The sequence below is a fragment of the Primulina tabacum genome, chromosome 6 (genome assembly GCF_025594145.1).
Source record: "Primulina tabacum isolate GXHZ01 chromosome 6, ASM2559414v2, whole genome shotgun sequence".
NCBI classification, from domain to species: Eukaryota; Viridiplantae; Streptophyta; class Magnoliopsida; order Lamiales; family Gesneriaceae; genus Primulina; species Primulina tabacum.
Genome location: NC_134555.1, coordinates 42,546,048 through 42,570,508, shown reverse-complemented (window position 1 = coordinate 42,570,508; position 24,461 = coordinate 42,546,048). Strand labels below are relative to the sequence as shown.

General features: G+C 33.0%; 3 protein-coding genes and 1 long non-coding RNA gene across 6 annotated transcripts; 3 read left to right on the top strand and 1 right to left on the bottom strand.

Annotated features, from left to right (window-relative positions):
- Positions 1 to 468: 468 nt before the first annotated feature.
- LOC142549712 (phosphoglycerate mutase-like protein 4) lies at positions 469 to 2,059 on the bottom strand. The gene is made up of 6 exons (XM_075658807.1): positions 1,891 to 2,059; positions 1,664 to 1,714; positions 1,478 to 1,588; positions 1,247 to 1,378; positions 1,051 to 1,126; positions 469 to 861 (listed from the first exon to the last, which is right to left on the bottom strand). Exons 1-6 carry the CDS (start codon positions 1,984 to 1,986, stop codon positions 659 to 661), a joined length of 669 nt encoding a protein of 222 aa, XP_075514922.1. The 5' UTR covers positions 1,987 to 2,059; the 3' UTR covers positions 469 to 658.
- A 5,351-nt stretch (positions 2,060 to 7,410) lies between these two features.
- Positions 7,411 to 13,719, top strand: LOC142549711 (mitogen-activated protein kinase kinase kinase 5-like). 3 transcript variants are annotated; one of them, XM_075658803.1, is made up of 11 exons: positions 7,411 to 8,040; positions 8,768 to 9,517; positions 9,593 to 9,680; positions 10,330 to 10,392; positions 10,476 to 10,639; positions 11,264 to 11,357; positions 11,657 to 11,716; positions 11,798 to 11,923; positions 12,306 to 12,509; positions 12,801 to 12,898; positions 13,034 to 13,719. In XM_075658803.1, exons 1-11 carry the CDS (start codon positions 7,595 to 7,597, stop codon positions 13,212 to 13,214), a joined length of 2,274 nt encoding a protein of 757 aa, XP_075514918.1. In that variant the 5' UTR covers positions 7,411 to 7,594; the 3' UTR covers positions 13,215 to 13,719. The 3 variants fall into 3 exon arrangements, with proteins under 3 accessions (XP_075514918.1, XP_075514919.1, XP_075514921.1); XM_075658804.1 differs by having other exon boundaries at positions 7,412 to 8,040; positions 8,771 to 9,517; XM_075658806.1 differs by having other exon boundaries at positions 7,412 to 8,040; positions 11,282 to 11,357.
- Positions 13,720 to 14,820: 1,101 nt separating this feature from the next.
- Positions 14,821 to 15,421, top strand: LOC142549713 (uncharacterized). Its single transcript, XR_012821245.1, has 2 exons — positions 14,821 to 15,152; positions 15,280 to 15,421. It is a non-coding gene; the product is annotated as an uncharacterized LOC142549713 (long non-coding RNA).
- A 5,419-nt stretch (positions 15,422 to 20,840) lies between these two features.
- LOC142548266 (peroxidase 10-like) lies at positions 20,841 to 23,094 on the top strand. The gene is made up of 4 exons (XM_075656587.1): positions 20,841 to 21,387; positions 21,636 to 21,827; positions 21,918 to 22,083; positions 22,586 to 23,094. The coding sequence occupies exons 1-4, from the start codon at positions 21,178 to 21,180 to the stop codon at positions 22,996 to 22,998; spliced, it is 981 nt and encodes a 326-aa protein (XP_075512702.1). The 5' UTR covers positions 20,841 to 21,177; the 3' UTR covers positions 22,999 to 23,094.
- The last annotated feature ends 1,367 nt before the right edge of the window (positions 23,095 to 24,461 follow it).

Here is a 24,461-nt window from a genome sequence, read left to right as displayed (position 1 = left end):
TTAACAATAGATCATTAAAAATATTTTGGAGAATATAATTTATGTGCTATGCTCCAATTTTTTGAATGATATATATTGCTTGAGTAGGTCTCTTGTGAGATGGTCTCACGAATCTTTATCTGTGAGACGGGTCAACTCTACCGATATTCACAATAAAAAATAATACTCTTAGCATAAAAAGTAATACTTTTTCACGGATGACTCAAATAAGATATTCGTCTCACAAAATAAAACCCGTGAGATCGTCTCACACAATTTTTTGTCATATTTCTTAGTGATATCACATGAAAAAAATAGCATATAACTTTTTTAATTGTGTATGCTAATTTTTTAAAATTTTAAAATAAAGTATTTTGCTTCGGTTCACAAATAACTACACGAATATATATATTTTCTGTTGCCAATATTTATTATAATAGTTGAACCAAAGAGAATAAATAAATATCATTGAATACAATTACCGACATATAACATTAATTAATTATTATTGAATAGAATCACTTCATGACATATTACACAATAAAAAGATACAAACCAAACAAATACAAACAAAGGAAGATGCCAATATAGGCTCGCGCGAACATACGAATTCACCACTTAAGCATATAAAAATAATCCAACAAACATATTGGAGACAACTGATCAACAGAACTTGCGTTCATTCGAGGATGAATTCCGCGGTATTGTTCAAGAGGTGGTTCACGTCGCCCCAAGTTTTAACGATCCATTCGCCCTTATCGGATACGAGAAAAACATTGAGAGAAGTGTTTATAACCTTCCCAATGGGCTTCCCGTGTGGAGAAACCTTCCTATGAAGTGCTCTTATGGTAACATCATGAGACACCACAACCACCCTTTCACCTACAAATGCAATTATTTTTTAATTAATTAACTAACTTTGCTGCTTTTCTTTTTTTTTTTTAAAGTTACGATGTGACAATTAGATATGACCGATATATCCGATGTCAAGTCAGTACTTCAACTAGAAAAATAGTAAAATTCTCCTTTAGAATAATTATTTATACGCATTAATATTTTAAGAATATGGACCTTGGTGTTTATTTGCAATCCTTTGCAACGCGGATGTGCTACGCTCATAGAGTTGATTCAAACTCTCTCCACCACCCTGCACCATAATTATATACTTTGAACATATAATCTTAACTTATATATCTATTTTTTTAGTGTGTGTGTGTGTTATATATAGATATAGAGAGTGTATGTATGTATATATATATGTATATACTGGAATCTCTTGATCTCTTCGGATAGAGACAAAAGCTTTGTGGGCCTCGGGATGAGAAATGGCTGTTTCACGAGCGATGACACCTTGGAGGACCCCAACATGTCTTTCCCGCAACTTTGGATCTTTATTTACCTTTATTTATTTATATATATAAAAAGTCAAAACAACCGTTCCCATTAACTAATTCGCAATCATTCAGAGAGATTGTGTTACTGTGTGTGTGATATATACCTGGTGCACCCCACATTTTTTGGCTATTAACTGGGCAGTGTAGGAAGCTCTTTTCAAGTCAGAAGAATATACAGCAGAGATTTTGGGCTCCTTTGACAGCCGCTCAGCCACCTTTAGCAATACATACATATACATATAATTACCTACAAGAACAAACCAAAAGATTAGTAATATCCTAATAATTACCAGAAAGGCTTGCAGTCTCCCAGTCTCATTCAAGTCCACATCCAATTGCCCCTACACGCAATATACATTTTATCATGCTTTCATACTATACATTAGAACGTATACAAAACACACACATATAGATATTATGCATATGTGTATATATATGTGTGTGTATTTGGAACATGAATCGATCTCACGGGACAGTCATGCATGAATGCAGTAACTCAAATGACGATCATGAAAACCTGGAGTCTTCCATCTACATTCCATTCAGTTTCGCCGTGGCGAATTACGATAATCTCGGCATATTTGGAACCATCATGGATGGAATCATAAGCCATTAGATTGTATATATGAATAGCTATACAAAAGTAGCTCGGAGAATTTAGTTTATGGTGGAGAAGATGAGCAATGGAGGGGAGATTTTATATTACCCCGGAAGCCATAGAGGCGCGGGGACATGCATGGTGGTGGGGTACCACCCTACCCATCCACCCCAGCTACCTCTCAATTATTTCAACAGAATTATGTGATATTAGGTCCCATCGACACCAATAATTATAGAAATTCATGTGCCTTTGCCTAATAACATTCTTCTTTTTTTACTATTTATAAACAATCCTCAACCATAAATTGGTTAAATGTATCAATTAGCCAAATGTTTTACATGATCATATACCTTTGTAATAAGGATCTTTTGTGTTACGGAATCAATAATGTAATAATCCATGTGTAGAATTCAATTTTAGATGATTCGAATCTGTATTAATTAAGTTTATGTGAAAAAAACTATATATTTTTAACAGTATATGTGATGCATAAAATATTTATTTCGATATAGCATATAAAAAAAATTGATAATATATGATTTAGCATGGAGTAATATTGTAATTTGTTGGTGTAAATTAGAGATCGATTTGTTTGTTCTCGTCTGCTCGATTATCAAATTGATCGATTTGGTTCGTGAGTTTTTTCGTGTATCTGTCTATTATTCAAAAAATAACACCAAAATTAGAAATAAGTAATTTATTTTCTTTCAAGTCACATAAAGTAGGTATTATAATTTTTATTTTTTTTATTTTTGAGTGTGTATAGTTTTTTTTTAAAAGAAACAGTTGTATAATATAACTGTTTTGTGGACCAATGTTAATTTTTTATACGTATATAAATTTATAAAAACGAGTCCAATTCTGTGGACCAGTGCTAATTTTTTATGCGTATATATAATTTTATATAAACGAGTTCAATTTTGTGGACCAATGTAGTAAATAATTATATTGACACGTTCTGAAAATAGGAAAAGATGTATCGATTTCTTCAGCATGTTTAGGGATGGAAAAAAATATCTAAGTATGCCGAAGGTTTCTATACAGTATGACAATGATATGAAATTTTCGGTATGATAAGTATGAAATTTGGAAATTTTCGTTATATGTCGAAACAACATATAGAAATTAGAAAATATATAATATTTTTAAATAATAAGATAATAAATTAAAATATATGTAAGATTTTTTTTTTGGATACGAAATTGTATATACTGATATCATAATGAATCTCGATATACCGTAAAATTTCAATCTAATTGATATGCTAGTTATACGTACTGAAAATTTTCGTATACCAAGATTCAGTATACCGAAAGTTTGGATACAGTATCGGTATAATTTTTTTGATACCATAATTTTTCAATAATGGTATACGATATATATAGTTTTCGGTACATTACATATTTTACCCCTGGACATGTTATTGTTAGGAGAAATTTTGATTAATCATCCATATGCAGATGCATGTCGAAATATTCTATTTTTAATATGTCGCTTTAATAGGGTCGGAATCACACTTTTAAATTTTGTACGTATTAAATTTATGTATCCGGTACTTGATTGGTGCTTACACCTATTTTTCGGTGAAATGATAAATAAAAAATTGTTTTAAACTATTATTGGTCATTTTTTTTTGAATTTCGAGATTAGACTTTTTTGTATAATTGATGATATATCACTAAACAAATGAATGTCACGTCAACATCGCATGAAAAAATGATTAAAAATTTAAAAAAACGACTATAATTAACATAATAAAACTGAAGTTCAATAATATAAAAAATCAAAATCGTAAATATATATATATATATATACACACACACAAAGATTACAATTTTCCTTGGATTGAAAAGCTGATGAAATCAATATTGAGTTAATAAATATATAAAAAGAATATGAAATATTATAAGATTGTACCGGAATACATATGAGATAAATTAAATGTCTTATTTTCTTTTGTAATCAAATGTCTTTCATTTTAGTACCATTATTGGAGAAATTGTATACATTACCCAAGTGAAATCACGAGATTGATGATAACCTCATGAAAAAAATTCATCGATTAATGTCACTTGTTTTCAAATGTTGTGCATGTACACTAAAAGACATATAAACAAGCGTGTATATGCTCAAGATTTAAAAACACGAGGATACGTGTGCTCGAAATTTGAAAAAATTAGAGTTGATTTTTATAATAGATTTTCAAGCATCGCAAGATTTTACAATCGTAGTATTTTAATGAGCCCTTTTTTGATTTTATACAGCATATACAGATATTTATATATGTACACTTTTGCGTGGGGTCGGTCATAGAGAATCTAATATCTAAATATTTCACAAGATTGTATGTGGTTCTCATGGATTTACGGTTGAAAATGGTAGATTGGATTGGGCTGATATCAAGCCCAATAGTTCAACAGACTTCTGATTGTCTTAAATATTTGTAACCCAAAAAACTCCCCAGAAAGCCCAATTTTCTCAGCATATTATTTCTTACCAGCATTATAACAATACACTCGGATTGCCAAAGGTCCGAAATAATTTAGACATATCACTTACATATATGGACCTCATTTGTCCAAATAACGCGCTTGTTCATTGTTATTTTCATTTGAAATTATGATATAAACTGGAATTGGTTTATACTGTGTTACGAGACTGATTTTTTTTTATTGTGTGATTGTTAAAAAAATGCCGGTGTCAATCATGAGTTTCGGGACATCACAGATCTAACATGAGGGCAATACACTCACACTAGCATCAACCTTCCTAAACAGAATTTTTCGAAATAAATTGTTGAAGTGGTGGCGGTGGGTGACTGCTCATATAATACTTATAACGAGCTCGAGTTGAGCTCTATTATGATTGCGGAAGCTCAACCTAGCAAGTTACTCGACCTTGAGTCCAAGTTTTGACCAAACTGATAGTTCGGTTGACTTGTACGAATCAAAACCGTAAGATGTTCAAAATTTCCCAAGCCCAAAAAATCTAAGGTATGTGCCTGATTTGGAGATGTCAAAAAGATTCTCTGGCTATAGTTTTCTATAAAATGTTTCTTCCTTTTTATGTCAAAGGCTTGCAAGTTTATGCATTGTATTTCGGTTTCGAAGTTCACATAATTAATGTAATACAGAGGGAACAAGCCTAGAATATTTGAATCCTTCAGTTCCTGACCATGTACGCATCTTCTATACATGAAGAAGACCGAGTCCGTTTTTGAAAGTTTTAGTCTTCACTTCGTGCATTTATAACACTTCTCCTCTAGAGTTATTCTAATGAATCTTGACTCTAGATTTCAACAAATCACTCACGGACGGTGCGAGATTATCAATTTTTCTCTTAAATTTAATTAACCATGACGACGAAAAATCGAAACAATTTTTATATCTTATAACAATTTGAGTTAACCGTTTTTTGCATAATGACTGCTACAGCCTACAAGAACATATTATTGATCAGTCGCACTTACACGGTACTATAACTTGAGAAAAATATGTTTGCAACCTAATACCCAGCTAAAATTCTGAATGTTGAAGGACTTTAGAACGATGAAGACAATTGATACTACAATTTAAATTGTTGACCCGGTGAATTAAAACCATGTCCCCATTTTTGACGCATAATAAAATATAATATACGGATGGGAAAATGTTTTGAGCTTATACCAAATGAGATTAATCTAAATTAAATATAATATCTCGATTCAACGGAGTGGAAAATATATCCAGCTTAAGAATTTCTTTTTCATTTGACTGAATAAATAGTAAGCAAGTCTATGTAGTTGGACTTCAGTTTTCTTTTTTTAAAAAATATTGGGTCGTGATATCTACTGATATTAAAGAATTTTTTTTTATAAAATTTAAACAAAATTTATTGGGAGACTGCTTAGTCCAAAGAAAATTGATTTTAAAAAAATTGTGCATAACTGAATCTTTTACAATTTTGCATTTAAAAATAGACTTTGTATTTGTTAATTAGTGCAAGGATATTGAAGTAACCAAAATTTGTAACTTGGGTCCATTCTGGTGACATATTCTTACTGATCTGATGTGGGCTGATCAAAGCTTTCGGTATGGACCAGATGATGAACATAAGTTAGAAGACACCTGATATGTTTTTGGCGTAGTCCATCCGATTAATAATTCGGTACTGAGACAAAACTTAAGTATGCAATAAAAATAATGCTAAATGATAATAATAAGTGAAATCATTAGAACTATGAGTCTATGAGAGACATGATATTTATAGAATTAAGAAAAATTAGATATCTTGTGTGAAAAGAAATGTACTAAGACAGGTTTATTCAAAAAAGACATTAGTTATCATCAACGTTTTGTCATATATGTTTAAATGATTTAGATCTTAGCTCTATATGGAAGCTCAGGTCAGAACCAGTATGGAATTGGCATGTTAAAGGAAGGGCATGTCTCTCCTCTTCCATGGATCTGCTCCTCCGTGATGTACGACTCTTCCATAGATGTGCTCTTCCCATTGTGCGATTCTCCCATGATAGGTAAAAGTATGCATGGGAAGACCAAAGTTAGTTATTCTAAGTGTCTCAAACTTAATAAGATAGTATAGATATCACATGCATTGCATATGAATATCATAATTCTAAACTTTTTATTGTAAAATTCAAATGTTAATAATTGGTAAAATGATTATATTTCGACTAAATAGATGAGATGACGGTGAGATTAAATTTAAATAAGCAATGTAAAACATGAAATAGAGACATAAAATGAAGAATAAATCATATTTTTTTCAGAAAAATGAATACATTTAACCAATTTAGAAAATTTGTACAAATAGGTAGGGATGTTTATCCGGTCTAATCAATATGAAATCGGTCTGATTTAATCCGTTCAAATCAAAATTGTTTTATCTGTTTCGCATTGAAATGAATCTATCATCAATGTTGAACCAGATTGAATTGCTTGAGATTCAATAAGTCAGAGTGGGTCCGATTTAATAATATTTAATTTTTTAATTACCGTTTTTATATTTAATTTAACTTCTTTTTGTAAATAGTTGTTCAAAAAGATTATGTTATAATTTGGTTTTATCTTGACCGGGAACCGATCTAATTTTTTTAAGAACATATCTTTTGTGAGATGGTTTTACGAATTTTTTTTATGAGATGGATCAACCCTATTGATATTCATAATAAAAAGTAATATTCTTAGCATAAAAAGTAATATTTTTTGATGATCCAAATAAAATATATGTCTCACAAAATACGACCTGTGAGACCGTCTCATACAAATTTTTGCTTTCTTTTGATATGATAGAGTATATATATTACATCTTATTTGAATAACATTATAATATTGAAACTTAACTAACTTGCATATGAATAAAATTAGATCGAAGTCGTAATTTTCTCTTTCCCGTTTTGCCCCTATGTATTCTTTCTTTCTTTCTTGTTGGAGATATGGAACACTATTTATAGCATATATTTGAATTGATTTTGGAGCATCAACATTTTCCACCCCAGGGTTTTCATCTTCATCCTCGGAGGGAAAATTTCCCATTTTCTTCTGAATTCAGTCATCCTACCAATGCAATTTCTGATCCGAAGTCTGAAATCTGATATCAGGAATCGCGGTTACCTGTAGCCATGCACTGGTGGCAAGGCGCGTTCACGTCCGCGTCGAAATCGCATTCCGACGATGATAGCGTCATCATCGGAGGTGGGGATAGCAGGTACTCCTTGAAACCCAGCTTCTTTTCATCGGGTCGGAGCCGCCACCTCACGCGTGCGAGGAAATTGCGGCACGTTACGGAGAACGACGTCCAAATGTGGCGGTCTCCTAGCCAGATCACGCATTCTAGGTCGTCGTCTGCGTCGCCTCAGCCGCTCCCTTTACCGGAATTGCAGGTTCTTTTAAGGCGTGACCCCAAGTTCGCCTCTTCCAGCTCGAACGGTGTTCCCCTGCCCTCGCCACAAGATGTGATTCAAAATCAAAGAGGATGCGAGGAGAAGCAGATCGGAAGAAGTAGGGAAAGGGATGCAACGGAGGGTTTGGACGCCGATGCCATTGATGGACTCAATGGTCTCAAGAGGTATCGTGAAAATGGAATTAATTGCTGTAGGGATGGAACTCATTTTGATGGAATTGTAATTTCGTTATTGAACTTTAAAGAAAAAAACATATTTTACTGAATGTATATGCTTTATGTAGTTGGTTATCATCGTCAAATCGTTTATATATTTTATATGAATTTTATTTATTTTTAATTCTAATGATGTTGCGTTGTTATAAAGGTTGTGCATTTATATGGTAACATCCCCTAGCATACTGCAATTGGCTTAGGTATGCAAGCAATCCAGAATCAGCACCTCCCGTGTTTGATATAAATAATTGGTTTCTCTTTTCAGGTCGATGTTTTTTCCCTTTGACCTCAAATTGCTTAGAAAACTTTTATGAACCTATAAGCTCTCTTTCTATTTTAAATATAATCTCATTAGCCTCTTCAGATCAATTTTCATGCGATTTTTATCGGCAGTTGTTGCTTTAGTTTTATAAAAACTTTATATTTTCTTGCTATGATTGCAGCTCGTTAATGTTATTTCTTATTCAAGTTGCTACATATTATTATAGAACTACTAACTGTGGTTATTAACGTTAAATTGTCCTCTAGACTTTGGGTGTAGCTTCTTTTGAACGGTTGGTTTTCGTAGTTGGTTGCTCTATATTATTGGTTCCATTCATTAATCTATCAAGGATTTTTTGTTTAAACATTGTGTAATGTTGTTTCTCTGTCGTGTCTTTGTTTATTCTCATGCCAGCAGATTAGCAGGTCAAGATACAAGAACAAATTCCATACTTTCTGATGTTCGGTCATCCAGGAAGTTGCCTCAGAAGCTAAACGTCAAAGATAGATCATCTAATATATACAGTATTTGTATCCCCACAAGTGCTCCAACTAGTCCATATTCAAGCCCTGTGCTGAGCCCCCCGAGAAGTGATATGTTGGTAAATCATTACATAACTCCCCCCAGCATTTTCCAAGTTTGGTCTGCCCCGGAGATCCCTCATTCAGATGGGAATCCAGGTCTAGGTATCTTCCATCCTCATCTGGGTTCCCACAAAGCTTCATCAAGTGTAGATAACTCACCCCTTCAAAGTCCAAGAGTAAGTTATCGTGTCTATGGAACAAGTCCTCCTATGACAACATCACCATTGCCTACCAAAATGGCCCATGAAACCTCATTGGTACCTTGGGAAAGTAATGCTCAAGCCACCGTACATCCCTTACCACTTCCCCCAGGGGCTGTCAGTCCTTCACATCCTGCATCACCGTCCCCAGTTGCAGCAGCTAAATCTGATTTTTCAGGAGCTTCCGTGCCTTCACATCCCACTCCAATTTCCCCACTTGCAGTTAAACCTGAAGTTTCAGTAGCTGTCAAACCTTCCTGGACCTCTCCGGTTTCTCCACTTGCAGCTAAACCTGAATTGATACCCATCAAACAGCAATGGAAAAAAGGAAAGCTTATAGGGAGGGGGACGTTTGGAAGTGTGTATGTGGCCTCCAACAGGTATGCTGTGCTGAACACACTACCTTCAAGATTGACTATCAAGTCCTTTGGTTATTACTTTCTTTCTGTCGACAGAGAGACTGGAGCCTTATGTGCAATGAAAGAAGTTGAAATTTTACCAGACGATGCAAAATCTGCTGAGTGTATAAGACAGTTGGAGCAGGTTGTTTTCGACTTTATTTGTTTGCGATCTTTTGGTTTTTTAGATTCAAATTAGCCTGTTTTCAAATGTAGATGATACTAGGCTTCCTTCTGTACTTCTGGCATCGAAATGCCACACTGGATTTCTTTATGGCCTTCGATGTCTGATCGATCTATATGTGTAATCAAAGATATCAATGAATGTGATTGCTTTCTTCTGTACATTTGCATTTTATTCATACCGGAAATGGAATAACAATATATTGGTATTGTACTACAGAGAAGAAGATTAAAAAAATAAGAATATAGGTAGTTAATTGAGAAATACTATTCCTTAAGAGATTGAAATGTCTGAATCTTTCATTCCATCCTGTGAACTTTGGTACTTATTCTCTTGCTTTTCTGAGGAGTCTTATGAAACACATTTGTTTTTGTTAGCTCCGAAAATTTGTTTACATGAAATTGTTAGGCAGGCCCTACCTTCCACAAAATTAACCATTGATATGTGCAATAGACCTCCTTGATGATGAAACATAATTATCTTCTTTTTATAGGCTGTTTTATGTTGTGCTTTCTTACTTGAAACTTTCATGCACAATTTGCATATTCTTCTTGCTACATTTTTTTATCAGCAGTTGGACTGGACACTTAAGTTTTCTAAATGCTTTCAGGAAATTAAAGTTCTTAGTCATCTGAAGCATCCAAATATCGTGCAGTATTTTGGTAGTGAAATAGTGAGTAATTTTCTTCAGTAAGACCAACTTATATTTTTGGTGTCTTTCTGCAAGATGCTGTAGTTAAATCACATTTCATGTAGGTTGGAGAAAAGTTTTACATATACCTGGAGTATGTCCATCCTGGTTCAATCAATAAATTCATCCATGATCATTGTGGGGCTATTACAGAATCTGTGGTTCGCAATTTTACTCGTCATATTCTCTGTGGATTGGCCTATTTACACAGTAAAAAAACCATACACAGGTAATGTGTATGTCTTGATGTCATGAAAATGCAAAATATATTTTTAAAAATGAATCATTGTCGTCAAAGTTTGAACTTATGTCAATTGAGAAGAGATAGTAAGAAGCATGTGTACGGGCTACAGAGGCAACAAAACCATCAGCAGTTTCCAAAAATATAGCTACAAAGAGACATTGTTTTGGGTTGCTTGGAAGTTGGAACTGCATTTTCATTTACATACGACGATCTGCTGTTTCAAAATTAAATTGATTTATCTTTTTTTGACTACTGTAATGTAATCAAACAAAAACCTAGACTTCATCATTTTCTTTTAAAACAGTTTGCTAAAAAACTGTTCGGTGTTTGGCAAACACATTAGGTGTGACCACTCTCCCCTGCGCTTGTCCTTTGATGCATATCATTATATCCTTAGTGTATCACCAAAATGTTCTCAGCACATCTTGGGTAGAGGGAAATATATAATACATGTAGCTAATTTTTGTGTTATTTCGGTATCATGTTTGTAGATGATGCTTATATTTATTTAGCTAGATATGCATATTCTGCAACTTGAGGAACCATCTTATGTAGTTTTAGAATTGTTTTAAATATATTTAGAGCACAACTATTATGTGACTTGATTAGCTATCGTCACTTTTGTAGGGACATTAAAGGTGCTAATTTACTTGTCGATGCATATGGAGTTGTCAAACTTGCTGATTTTGGGATGGCTAAGCATGTGAGTTTATGATTTCTCTTAAAAAATGATTATTTTCAATTTCTGTATTTAGAAAATAGTTACTCTGTAGGATATTGACTAAATTAGCATTTTATGTAATGAGCAATATCTAAAACAAGGTTGTATGTATGTCTATCAAATACCTGCTGTCCATGAGCAATAAAAACTGCCGAGTTACTGCTTTCTCCAGAAATGTTTCTTATTCTGTTTATTTTGCTTTATGCTCTGTGTTCTGCTTGTGTTGTTCAAAGTGATTGCTAAGACGGGCTATTACTTTCTGTTTTCTTTTGCATTTGCAGCTGACTGGGCAAGCGGCTAATCTGTCAATGAGGGGTAGTCCATATTGGATGGCTCCAGAGGTACGTATGTGTTGCAACCTTAGGTTATCTATCCTGGCAACCATTGCCGAAATATACTAATGTTGCATGCTTTTAATGCAGCTCTTGAATTTTGGGATGCAAAAAGATGCTAATTCTGATCTTGCTTTAGCAGTTGATATATGGAGTTTGGGCTGTACCATAATTGAGATGCTGAACGGAAAGCCCCCTTGGAGTGAGTATGAAGGGGTAAGCACCAAATATTAATAAAACAGGCTCATTTTACAAGCTTTCACTTGGAGAAAAAATGTCAGTTATTATGAACTTACTAATTGATCATATTACACTCGAACTATGCGTGTATGTTTGAACAATAAGCAAGTTCTCTGGCTTTTCTTTTGCATTATTGTACTCAAGCGCAAACATCTCTAGGATTCCTCCTTGTTCCAAGCATTATATGTGTAACTTGCTGAAAGTCTTTGCTTGATTTTAGTTGGGCTTTACCAAAGATGGCAAAATAAGTTGGTGTGTTATATCTACATGTCAACCTTGTTCATGTTTAGCTATTTAAACCAGTGCGGATGGGATTCCTGAATTTTTATGAAGAGATTTTGTCCTTTTCTATTTTCAGGCTGCAGCGTTATTCAAGGCTATAAAGGAGACTCCTCCTATACCTGAAACACTGTCAGCAGATGGCAAGGATTTCTTGCGACGCTGCTTTTGTAGAAACCCAGCAGACAGGCCAACTGCGAGCATGTTACTGGATCATCCATTTGTGAACTATTCACAGCAGCCTGAAGCTTGCTCCCAGACACGTAAAGAGAGAAAGTTGATGGTAAATTCCTTCAGAGTGTTATTGGGTTTAACAATTTGAAATCAAAACTCCAAACCATGAACTTCAAATTCATTCTTTCTCAATTTAAGCTCTTATAACAACAAATGTAATGAATTTCAAATATACCTAGTCGTGGTATCATATGGAACCCATCTTTAAATCAAATCTCTCAGCCCAAATCAAGTCCTTCAATCCAAACACATCCTTATCAAACTACCCTTTTAATTTTGATAAGTTAGTTGAGCAATTTATGTAGCGGTGAATTTTTAAATTATGTACATGATTGAACAGGATGATATGCAATTCCTAAGAGATCGTCTGAATCAAAAATCTGATTCAGTGCCTGTTTCATTTGACTCGGAGATCAGGATGGCAAAACTGTCTAATCAGTAAGACTTGTCCCTTCACTCTTTACACCTGGTTTTTTTTACCTTGCCTTTGGACCATATACATGCAAATTATATATTAGCATTTGACTTATTATGTCTCCAACTCCAGCTTCATGCGTAATTCTTTTTCTCCAGCGTGACTGGCCAGCGAAGTCATCACCAAAGACCCCAGTTAGCTGTTGTCCCCCTCATTTCTCCTCGTTCAACGCTCGAGTCTCTTCCTACTTTATCACCACCAAGCATGGGACAATACTCAAACAATCCCACCACTACAGCAAATCTTCCCAGTTCTGTCAAGCAAGGTGTTGGTATATAATCATAAAGCAAGGGAATTGCCACGTCCTTTTCATTTGGTGTTCCCCTTGAGCGCCTGACCCATGATTGTCTTGGTCATCCCTGTATACTCTTTTAGGTATTGCTTGCAGCTTGGGGAGTTTGAGCCGGTACACCGTGTCAATGACGACTCAAGCTAGGGACGTGCTTTCGTCCCTCGAGTAGGGATTGTAGCTGTAGGGTTTGGGTACATTGGGGATTATGGAGCTGCGGTGTCTCGGTTCTCTGAAGAGAGGTTCACACAAGCATGCACCTGTACTTACGTCATTCAAAATGGTTCGGTAAATTTAAACGAAAGCAAGTTAGAAATAGGAATTAAAATGAATCAAGTTTTATTGGTCCTCGCTTTAGGGTTTTTGGGTTTTACAACAATCACAGTGTACCTTGTGATCTGATCCCTATTTAAAACAAAGTAGATAGATACAAGCATACGATTTTTGTTGTGCAAGAATTGCAATAAACTAAGTCACGGAAAAAGTTGTACTTTCTATGTGTTCGTCGTACTTCTAAAGTTAGTGAGAGCCAAAATCTGCATCGATGCTGAGCATTCCAATCCAATAAAGCCAGCATAATTATAACTAATCATTATTAATTGAATTATAAAAAAGTTAAAACTTTTATGTATGCTCTTTCGAAATATCAAGCAATATATTTAATTGTTATTGTCAATTAAATTTTTAGTTCTATTGGTGTGGTTTTGCCGTTTTTTAAAAAAACATTAAAATGCGATAAGTTAAGATTTTAAAAAAATAATCGCGGTTTTATATGTAGAATTAGTCTGACGGTTTTGAGCGATATCAAGCGGTTTCGGTCGATTTACAATTTTTTTAATGAAAATATTAGACATATTTTTTAATTTATTTTAAAACAACAACAATATAGTGTCTTCTATAAAATATAGTTCAAATCAAAAAAAATAAAACTAGATAAAACAATAATCAAGTTTCAAAACTAAGTTAATAGTTTAACAACACAACACACTCACAACATAAATGACATTTACACTATTTCATCTTTTTTTTTTACTTTCAGACTTCAAACGAAATATTGTTGTAAAATAAATAAATAATTTAATAAAATAATAATATGAAGAATAATTAAGATAAGATATGTTTTCTTTGTAGGAATAATAATTTTTAACAGAGTTGAGATATAATAAATGATGATTTCTTTAATTGAATATGTTATTTACAAATTATTATAATCTTAAGCCAAATATTATGACAAATGGTTTAGACGGTGTGGTTTGGTGCGGTTATTGGCAAAAAATAACCGAATCGCGTATGCGGTGCGGTTTATGATTATTATTTTTAATCGTTGTTCTTATAAAAATATTAAAAAAAAAGGTACGGTGCAATAAGGTTCGGACGGGTAATAAAAAAAAAATTGATCATCCCTACTCCCAGTGGACCACTTCCGGAAAAAATTATCTAACATTCGTGTTATATTAATCATTGATTACCACTTATGTATCAAATTACTGTTTTACCGTCGCAATAATAAAAACTTAACATTGACAATCAATTGTTAACGTAAATGGTCAGAAAGAGATTTTTTTCCTATGGTGAATTTTTTAAACAAAGAAAAAGAAAAAGAAAAAAGATTATTTAAAGAAATACGAGTAATCCCCCCAATATTATTATAATTCTCCTAAAATTATGTAAATTTCCTAAAAATAAATAAATTCACGTGCCATTGCCAATTCACCAATGAGTGGTCAAGCACAAGTAAAAAAGCAAGTAATTTAACAAATCAGGCCATCTTTTTGGAGCCACTCAATCTCACCATTCCCACCGTGCACGCATCAGAATCCGGAGAAGGGAGAAACAATGGATCCGCCGCAAGTTCAATCGATCGACACCTCGAACAGCATAAGCTATCCTCCGGAGAAAGATGAACAAGACAAAATCATCGACGATTGGTAATGTGTGTGTGTGTGTGTGTGTGTCTATATATATATATATATATATATATCTTCCTCTTCTTCTTGTTTCTGCTGTTTAAACGAATCAAATCTTGAATTTGGGGTTTTGTAACGCTGCCTGCAGTTGCTCTTGCTGCTACACCTGTATGGATAACTGCCTCGACTACTTGTTTTGCGACTTCTGTTAGTCAGGTTCTCGTAATTTAACTGCTTGTATTCTGGAGTTTTATGATTATAATATAATAAGGTAATACGTTTTTGTTTTAGTTTTCTTTTATTTTGTCTCCTTTTTATTTATTTATTGCAAATATTTGATTTCCCAAATTTCCCAGTATTGGCATTCGAGTCAACTCCAATTGAGTTATGAACACTTTAAATTTAGTACTCTACTTTTATTATATGCATTTTGTTGTTTTCATGCAATGGAGGTTTTTTATCTATGAGTAGGTCGCTTGTTAGACGGTCTCACGAATATTTATCTGTGAGACGGGTTGACCCTACCGATATTTATAATAAAAAGTAATACTCTTAGCATAAAAAATAATATTTTTTCATGGATGACTCAAATAAGATATATGTCTCACAAAATACGATCCGTGAGACCGTCTCACACAAGTTTTTGTCTTTATATATTTAGTTCTTACGCCTAAAATTTGGGGTACCGAAAAAGTCGGGGTGAATTTTCAAGTCGGGTTTTGGTAGTAAATGAAATACCTAATTTTTCGGATACCTGACCGGAAAAAAATAAAATCCGAGAAATCCGACCCAACACCCGCCCCTAAATTTCCATGTGCATGTTGATATTTTTTATAACATTTTTGTTGTTAAATAATATATATTATAAATTGTGAATATTTAACTTAAGGCACAGATGTGACATTTCACGTGAGATGAAATTTAAATAATTATGAACAATTTTTTTTAGAGAAAGAGATAAGTTATGAATAAATTATATGAAATGTTTGGTATAAACAAAAAAAATCAAATGATTCACTGTTCTAGACTTTATTTTATAATATCTCTTGTACTTCAATTCAAATGGAATATTTTTGTCCACAATAAGAAATATCAAAATTAATTATTCTCTTTTCATTCAAAATTAATTATTCTCTTTTATCAATCGCTGCCCAAATAATATTCTATTGCATTATTATACCATATATCCACAAGAAAATTTTACATCAATCTCAACCTAAATGTCTTACAATATGTACAAAATAAAATTCCACCTAGAAATAGGGAAATAATCTATTGACTCTATCCAGCATCAGGTAATAGTGCAACTCAACTTTTTTAAACCACACAACAGCTCAAAAATCACGGTTCAATCGCTCTTTTAACAGGGATAATTATTGTACACGAAATATATTTTTTTGTTGTTTTAATTTAATAATTTTTTATAATAAAATTTTATATTATGAATGATACAATCATTTAAAAATTCAAAAGTTTGAATAAAGATTAAATAAAATATTTTAATAGTTTGAAAATTTTTAGAATATGGATATGGTAGTGATAAAAGAAGATATAAATTTAATAAAATATATATTTATGATATTTTTTATTAAATGAAAATAAAGTATTTATATAATTTTAAAAGGGTATTAATGACCGAATAGCAGAACATGATGTTGGCATCAACAACCGAATTTATATTTCTATCGTGGGGGAATTAATGACGATTGTGTTCGGAATTGAATTAATGACGATTAGTGATGGGATTGGGCTATGGAATGTAATAGCAACTCCAACCCTGCACTATCATAAACGCTATGATCGCACAGAGTTTTTGCTCCAACGGACCTCCCTCCTCTGCGCCAACCTCTGCGCCAAATTTGGCGCAGAGGAGAAACTGGCGCTGGGTTTGGGCCATTTTTTTATTTTTTTTATTTTTTTTAATTTTTTTAATGTTTTTTATTTATTATAAATATGCATTAAATATTTTTAATAATATTATTATATAATTAATGAATAAAATTAAATCGTGTTGATATAAAATATAATTCATAATAAAAATTAAAACACAAAAAAATTAATTATAATTATATTAGAAAATTTATAAAAATATTTATAGTTTTTTATTTTATTTTTGACATTTTGAACTCTCGTAAATATATAATTGATAAAATATCAGAAAAACCAACAGCAAAATTTGAAATTAAAATTACAATACCCAATTGAAATACAAAATACAAAGATAATACATAATTGGAATACAAATTCGAAGGTAATACATAATTGAAAATTACAAATATAACAATGCGAATAAAAACATAAAAATGAAAAACAATGTAGATGATCAATAATCTCCTAAATTAGATCCCGATCTTCCAAAATCACCAAAATATTTCCCAAATGTATCATTTTCGTGTTGTCCATGTTCTTCATTTCTTTTTTTCAAAATTTTGGTTCGTTCCTTTCGAACAATTTCGTGCATTTCTGGATCACCTATCGTGCTTAAATCCATGTACAAAACTTTATTCTCCTCTTGAAGGGTTGCTAATGCTATTTGTTGTTGCCTAGTTTCAATTTTTTTTTGTTGATTTGCTAATTTGAGCTGCTCATTTTGTAATGTTAGGAGTTTCATCTCATAACTTTGTTGAATTTCAGTGGATCCTTTTTGTAATACATTTATAAGATCGAGATGCCCTTCTTTCATTGTAGACATCAATTCCAACACATTGTCGTCCTTTTTTTTATTTAGTTTAGATTTTTTAACACCAAGAGGTCGCTGGGATGAAGTGCCGCCTGCATTTTCATCACTACTTAAATTAATTGAAAACGGAGATAATCCAGGAGAACCTGAAATTGGAGTATTTGGTGTCTGGATATCTGACTGTGAGTTAATTGTATTAAAATTATGTCAATTTTAATAATGAAGCATTTGTATTAATTCGTATTATAAATATTAGAATTAATATATATAAAAATCAAATAAATAAATTTAGCTATTAATAAAAATAAAATTATAATTATAATACTAATGTTAACATTAATTATAATTATATTGTTAAATTTATAAATAAATAGTAAATAAAAAGAATATTCTAGGAATATATTTTTTAGTGTAAGATTTGGAGTAAATGGGTTGGAGATAAATGTTATATTTGGGGCAGAAACTGCACTATTTTGGTGCAGTTTCTGCTGCACCAAAATAGATTTATGGGTTGAAGATGGCCCAATATGCGTGATTTCTGAATTGTGGTCGGGGTGTGTTTTTTTTTATAATAATTATAATAATAATTTTTAAAAATTAATTGGAGCCGGACCCACAAGTGGTGCCCTGCCTGCCTTGGGCAAGGTTTATGAATGAATCTCTCGTTGGCATAAAATTGAAAAAACTGAAAATTCAAACCGCAAAAAATAACACTTAATCGAACCAAAAACCAAATTTTATAATTCGGATATAAATGTTAAAACCGAAATTTATTTGGTTCGATTTCGAATTATACATGTCAAAACTAAACAGATCGAAAAAACCGAAATTTCATTAAATTGATATTTTTACTTTTATTATATATTTTTTGAGATGATATTAGTGAATGATGAATTATTTTGAATAATATTTAGTTGATTGTTGTTTATATAATTTATTTAGACTTTATATTTAAATGTTTTACTAAGAAATGATGTACAATATATTTAACTTATTAATTTAAATAATTGTATCAAAACCAAAATAACTGAATGAAATAACCAAACTATTTCGGTAAAAAACCGAACCGAACCGAACCGAACCGAACCGAATAGAAAAAAAATGATTCGAATATCGGATTATATATTTGTAAGACCGAAAAATAAAAAATCGAAAATCTAATCGAATCGACGGATGAACACCACTACTCCTGGGTGAGATAATGCATCACTTGGTTACCCTCTCTTTATGGCAGTGTTTAACTCGAACAATTAATTTACTTGTACTTGAAAACAACCCCAACGGTACAAAATAGGAGACTCAAATGCCAAAGTGGAATCCTTTTGATCGCATAAACTACATTAGTTGCATGAAAATCAAGGGATGCTCACTTTACCAAAAACGAAAAGACACTTAGGGCCATGTCTCACAATGTAAAAAATTGCACTACTCATGAAAATCAAACCTAGCGATCAAATTTGAACAATTTCGAGATGTTTATCGAGTATCACACCAACTCCCCGCAAAGAAAAGCTTAGTGTTGGGCAATTGGTGGGTGCGAGGCTTGAATTTCATATTTTTTGGACAATATCGTTTGATGATCTGATCATTTTCAAACTTGTCTTGATCCGTAAAAGTGGTGATATTTTTCCACTCAGTGGATACAACTTTTGACTTATAAGGTTAATTTGATAGCGGCTGACCTCATTTTGCACTGTTTTAACTTAGTGATGGTTTCTTTTTCCTTTTGACTTAAGACCGTTAAACTGATTTATTTTATTTGGGCATAGTTATCATTTGGCAATGGAATATTTAAATTTGCATTTGAAAGATTTGAAACTCAAATTATGACAAGATCCTCTTTTTAAATAAGGTCTTATATTTGTTTGAATAAATTCTGAAATCAGGCCGATTTGGCACCGGAATTTCACGAAGTCGAATACGTTAATATGAATGGAAGAAAACACGAATTTTTGTTTTGCCAAAGTGTTGGTTAATTGGGAAATATATATATGCTGTAGTAGCAGTTTGATGAATAAAACAAGTTTTACATTGATGAGAACATGTATGATTTATCTGATGATTTCAGTCCTTTTAGGCCGCTGAAGTATATGTCATTTTTGAGTAATACATTTTGATTTACGATTAAAAAAAAGGAATTACAAAGGGAAAAATATTTTATTGATCCATCAAGTTTTCAAAATTTGGGGTTTTGATCGACTAACTTTAAATTTTTTTGGCTTTCCGTCCTAATTTCGTCGAAGTACTGACATGGTTGTCTGATGCCACGTTAGCAATTTGACTAAAATAACTCAAAATTAAAAGTTAGTATATCAAAATCAAAATTTAAAAACTTGACCGATTAAAATTCAAAATTGGAGAAGACCAACAAAAATTAGTTTCCTGTTACAATGGCATACTTATTTACTTCAACTTGGGATTTAACATGCGAAGCTAGGTTCCACCACCTTAATTCTATCATCGTTAGGCTAAGCTAGAAGTTCTCTGGTCGAGGTTGTACAAGTGAAATTGTGAGGATTAATTTAACTTATCTCCTACAAACCAACAGAAAGTAGAAGCAAAAGGCCAAGAATAGATGAAAATGCACTAATAAACCTTCCATATCTTGATTATTTAAAATATATATATTTTTTAGGAGTAACAAAAGATTGCTTTTTGTGAGATATAATAATTTCAAGGAAAATTGGTGATTTCGATTTTTTTTTTGCGATTTTGGTAATCTATGTAGTCGAATTTCTGTCTTACTTTTCTTTTGTGATTCTAGTCATTTTTCAGACATTATGCTAATGTAGTATAGCGCCAATTTCGCATCCACCGTGTGCAACGTTGTACAAACTAACAACGGAAAATGATTAAATTTGTCAAAAATTAAAAGATACATGTATTAATCTTAATTTTAACACAGAGAACCAAAATAATTGCAATACGTATATATACAAAACAAATATTACTTCTTCCCCAAAATTGAACGTTTCCACCCCCCCCCCCCCCCCCCCCCCCCCTCTCAGCACAAGCTGTTTCTAGACGAAAAGGAAAGTGACGGCAAATTCCATTTCTAGCGAAATAGTTCCATAGTCAACATGAGTCTACCATAAGTGCACCCTTTATTACTTAAATCTTCTATAGGAAACGCTTATTGGAGGCTATAGAATTCTGATTTTTGCTAACGTGGATTTGGTTGGTTTCTCTACCCACTGAGAACTTGCGGACTTTCACCAAACTTAAGTGAAAGGGACATCTTCAGTGGCTTTGTCACTCTCTAGAGAACAAACTAGCACATTGTGTTCTCTTATAAATTCCTGATTCTCCTGTGTACTACTCATGTTTCAATTTTGAAAATCTTGGTTGTTCCATTCCTTTCAAAATATGAGTCGTAGTTCTTCTGCATTTTCAGCTGTTCTTTGCCTTTTCCTCTTGCTTTCTGCTGGTTATGGTCAACTGGATTACAAATTTTATGATACTACATGTCCAAACTTGACTAAGATTGTCAGACGGGGAGTTTGGTCGGCTATAGCCAACGAAACAAGGCTCGCTGCGTCTATTTTGCGCTTGCATTTCCATGACTGTTTTGTTAATGTAACGACTTCAGCTCACGATTTTTAAATATTTCTGTAATGTTCACTAGAGTTTCTCTTGTATCAGTAAAAAATATAAAATAATAATATTAATCAAGTGAATTTCCACGTGTACAAAAACCACACTCAATCAATTATTTGACAATTTTGGATCATTAATGAAATGATTTCAAGATGTCACATTAGTTTTAAACTAACTACATGTCAGTGATGTCTCTAGCTATTTTTTTTTGCCTTCGAGGTGTTTAGGGTTGTGAAGGATCTATCTTGCTTGACGAGAGCATCGATTTCAAGGGGGAGAAGAATGCGTCTCCTAATCGGAATTCGGTCCGTGGATTTGAAGTCATTGACGCAATAAAAGCCAATGTTGAGAAAGCTTGCCCATCCACCGTCTCTTGTTCGGATATATTGACTCTTGCTGCTAGAGATGCTGTATCTCTGGTAAAAGCTCACAAATTTTCTAGTGCTTTAACAAATTTGTAGCATCAAAACTCTTTATGAAGAACCTGATCGTGTCTATTGATTCATTAGGCCGGCGGGCCATTTTGGTTTGTGCCCTTGGGCCGTCGAGATGGCGTAACAGCGAATGAGACCGCAGCTAACACAGACCTCCCATCACCTTTTGAGTCCTTGGGGAATATCACTGCAAAGTTCATCTCCAAGGGTCTTGATTCGAAAGACGTAGTCGTGCTGTCAGGTGCGAAATCTTGTCTTGAAAAAATGTTATGAGTTTAGCGTCCTTATGAGTTCGCAGCTCAAGATAGCTACGTGCATGAACTTGAGGTCAAAAATTTTTTTTTTTGACAAAATTGCAATTTTTGTCGTGCAGATTTTTTTAGTTGCAATTTTGGTTTCCATGGTACTTTATATATTTAAATTTTTAGATATTTTAGTTATTTTTCATCAACAATTTGACATGTCACGGCACACAATGTTATATCAACGTCATATTAGCACCACGTCGAAGAAAATAATTAAAATTAAAAAAACAAAAGCAAAACAAAACAAGGATGTCAAAATAAAATTGAAATTTGACGGATTATCAAAATCGTAAAGAGACAAATATATAGAAATAAAATTGAAAAAAAAAATCAAATTTCCTAAGGTAAAGGATCTATTGCATGCAAATCTATTTATATATTCACGGGTCAATGAATCCTCCATGTGTTGGTAGATATTTGATCAATATATGCATTCAGGTGGCCACTCCATTGGATTTGCTCAATGTTTCACATTTAAATCGAGGCTCTTCAACTTTGATGGAGCTGGTAACCCCGATCCGATTCTGGATGAATCACTACTGACCAGTTTACGGAGTGTTTGCCAGAATCAAGATGATTCTAACTCCAACTTGGTTCCTTTGGATTCTGCTACTTCAAGCAAGTTCGACAACAGCTACTTCAAGAATCTGGTGAACAGCTCCGGCATTTTACTGTCGGATCAAACTCTGATGAGTGACAATAAGACTGCTGCCTTGGTGTTAAATTATAGTAAATACCCTTTTATTTTCTTCAAGGACTTTGGGGTGTCAATGACAAAGATGGGTAATATTGGTGTTCTTACTGGAGATGATGGTGAAATAAGGAAAAATTGTAGAGTGGTTAATAAGTGATTTGGCTTTGTTTGGATTCCATGAAGAATTTGGTGCCAAAATTACAGTGGACTTCAACTTTGTAAGTGTAAAATAAAAGTTTTATGGTTCTGATCATATATATATACCTGATTTGTGAAATGAATAATCCTATACTTGCAGCAACGTAACAGTCCTGCCGTTTTTTGTTAGATAATAGTCCTCTACGTTTGTCCATTTTTTATTTTGGTCTTATAACTATTCAATTTTAGGTTTTTGTGATCATGTAATTTATGTTATGTTTTGGTTTTCGCTGACAAAAAAGTCAGGAAAATACTGAAGTGATACTGAAAAATGTCGATGTGGCACCGGTAAATGTCTGCAGCGTCACGTCAACATCCAATTGAAAAAAGTTAAAACCAAAACATAACTAACTTATAGAACCAAAAATTAAAATTGAATTCTTACGTTACCAAAATACAAATGAACAAATTTTGAGGACCAATTTGGCTATTATCCCACTACTTAATCATACATAAACCAGAACTTGTTAGAAAAGAAAAAAAGAATAAAAACATATATTATTGAGATACGAATTTTAATTGGGAATAAATTTTTTATTGATTTGCCATTGATTAGCACTCGGTAGAAAGATTAAAATTACAACAAAAATGATTTATTATGGTAACTCCGATTCAAAGTCGTTATATGTTACAGACGATTGTCGTCAACGTAAACCATTGTTCTACTAACAATTCCATCTTGCAGAAAAATGATTCATCCTTGTCTCGGCTTACATTTTGTGTTGCTGCAAATTTTCATAGTGAAAGAGATCCAGACTATTAACACTTTTTATTTCCCCGTCTTCAGATATTACTGTTTCAATATGAAGGCAAACATATTTTGAATTCATCCTATGAATCACATCTGCTCGGGTTTGAACTCATTGGGTAATCCTATGGAGTAATGCAAGACAAGATTATACCAGAATATGACGATATCTTAGAGTAAACCCGAATACCTCTTATTAATATTGATCTCGACGCCATCAATCATTTAAAATAATTTGACAACTTTCGCACAAAAAAAGTTTTTATTCTAACAAAAATAGATATCTTCTTCTTGATCAAATAGTTCTTGTTATTGTTATTATCATCGGTTAGATTAGTATTATGTTGCTGTCGCTTACTCCTTTTATCTGCTCCTCCAGGAGTTTTCACCTTTTTCTTATCAATGCCTGTTACGGGTTTCGCAGGGGTATCTTTTTTACCAATGATTTTCTCGACCATATTTCTTCGGTTGTCTCCCTTGCGAGGATGCAGTTTCTGCAGTCTTGCAAACGCCGCATCTCGGTTGTTCTCGGCCGCAAGCTTGTCTTCCTGGGACACCGAAATTCGCCATTCTCCCGTTGAAATCTGCTCGCTGGCTCTCTTTTTGAGCAAGTCATACTCCTCCTGACGTAGCTGGATCATGATGTTGGCTGCCTCCGAGTTGTTGATGTAATG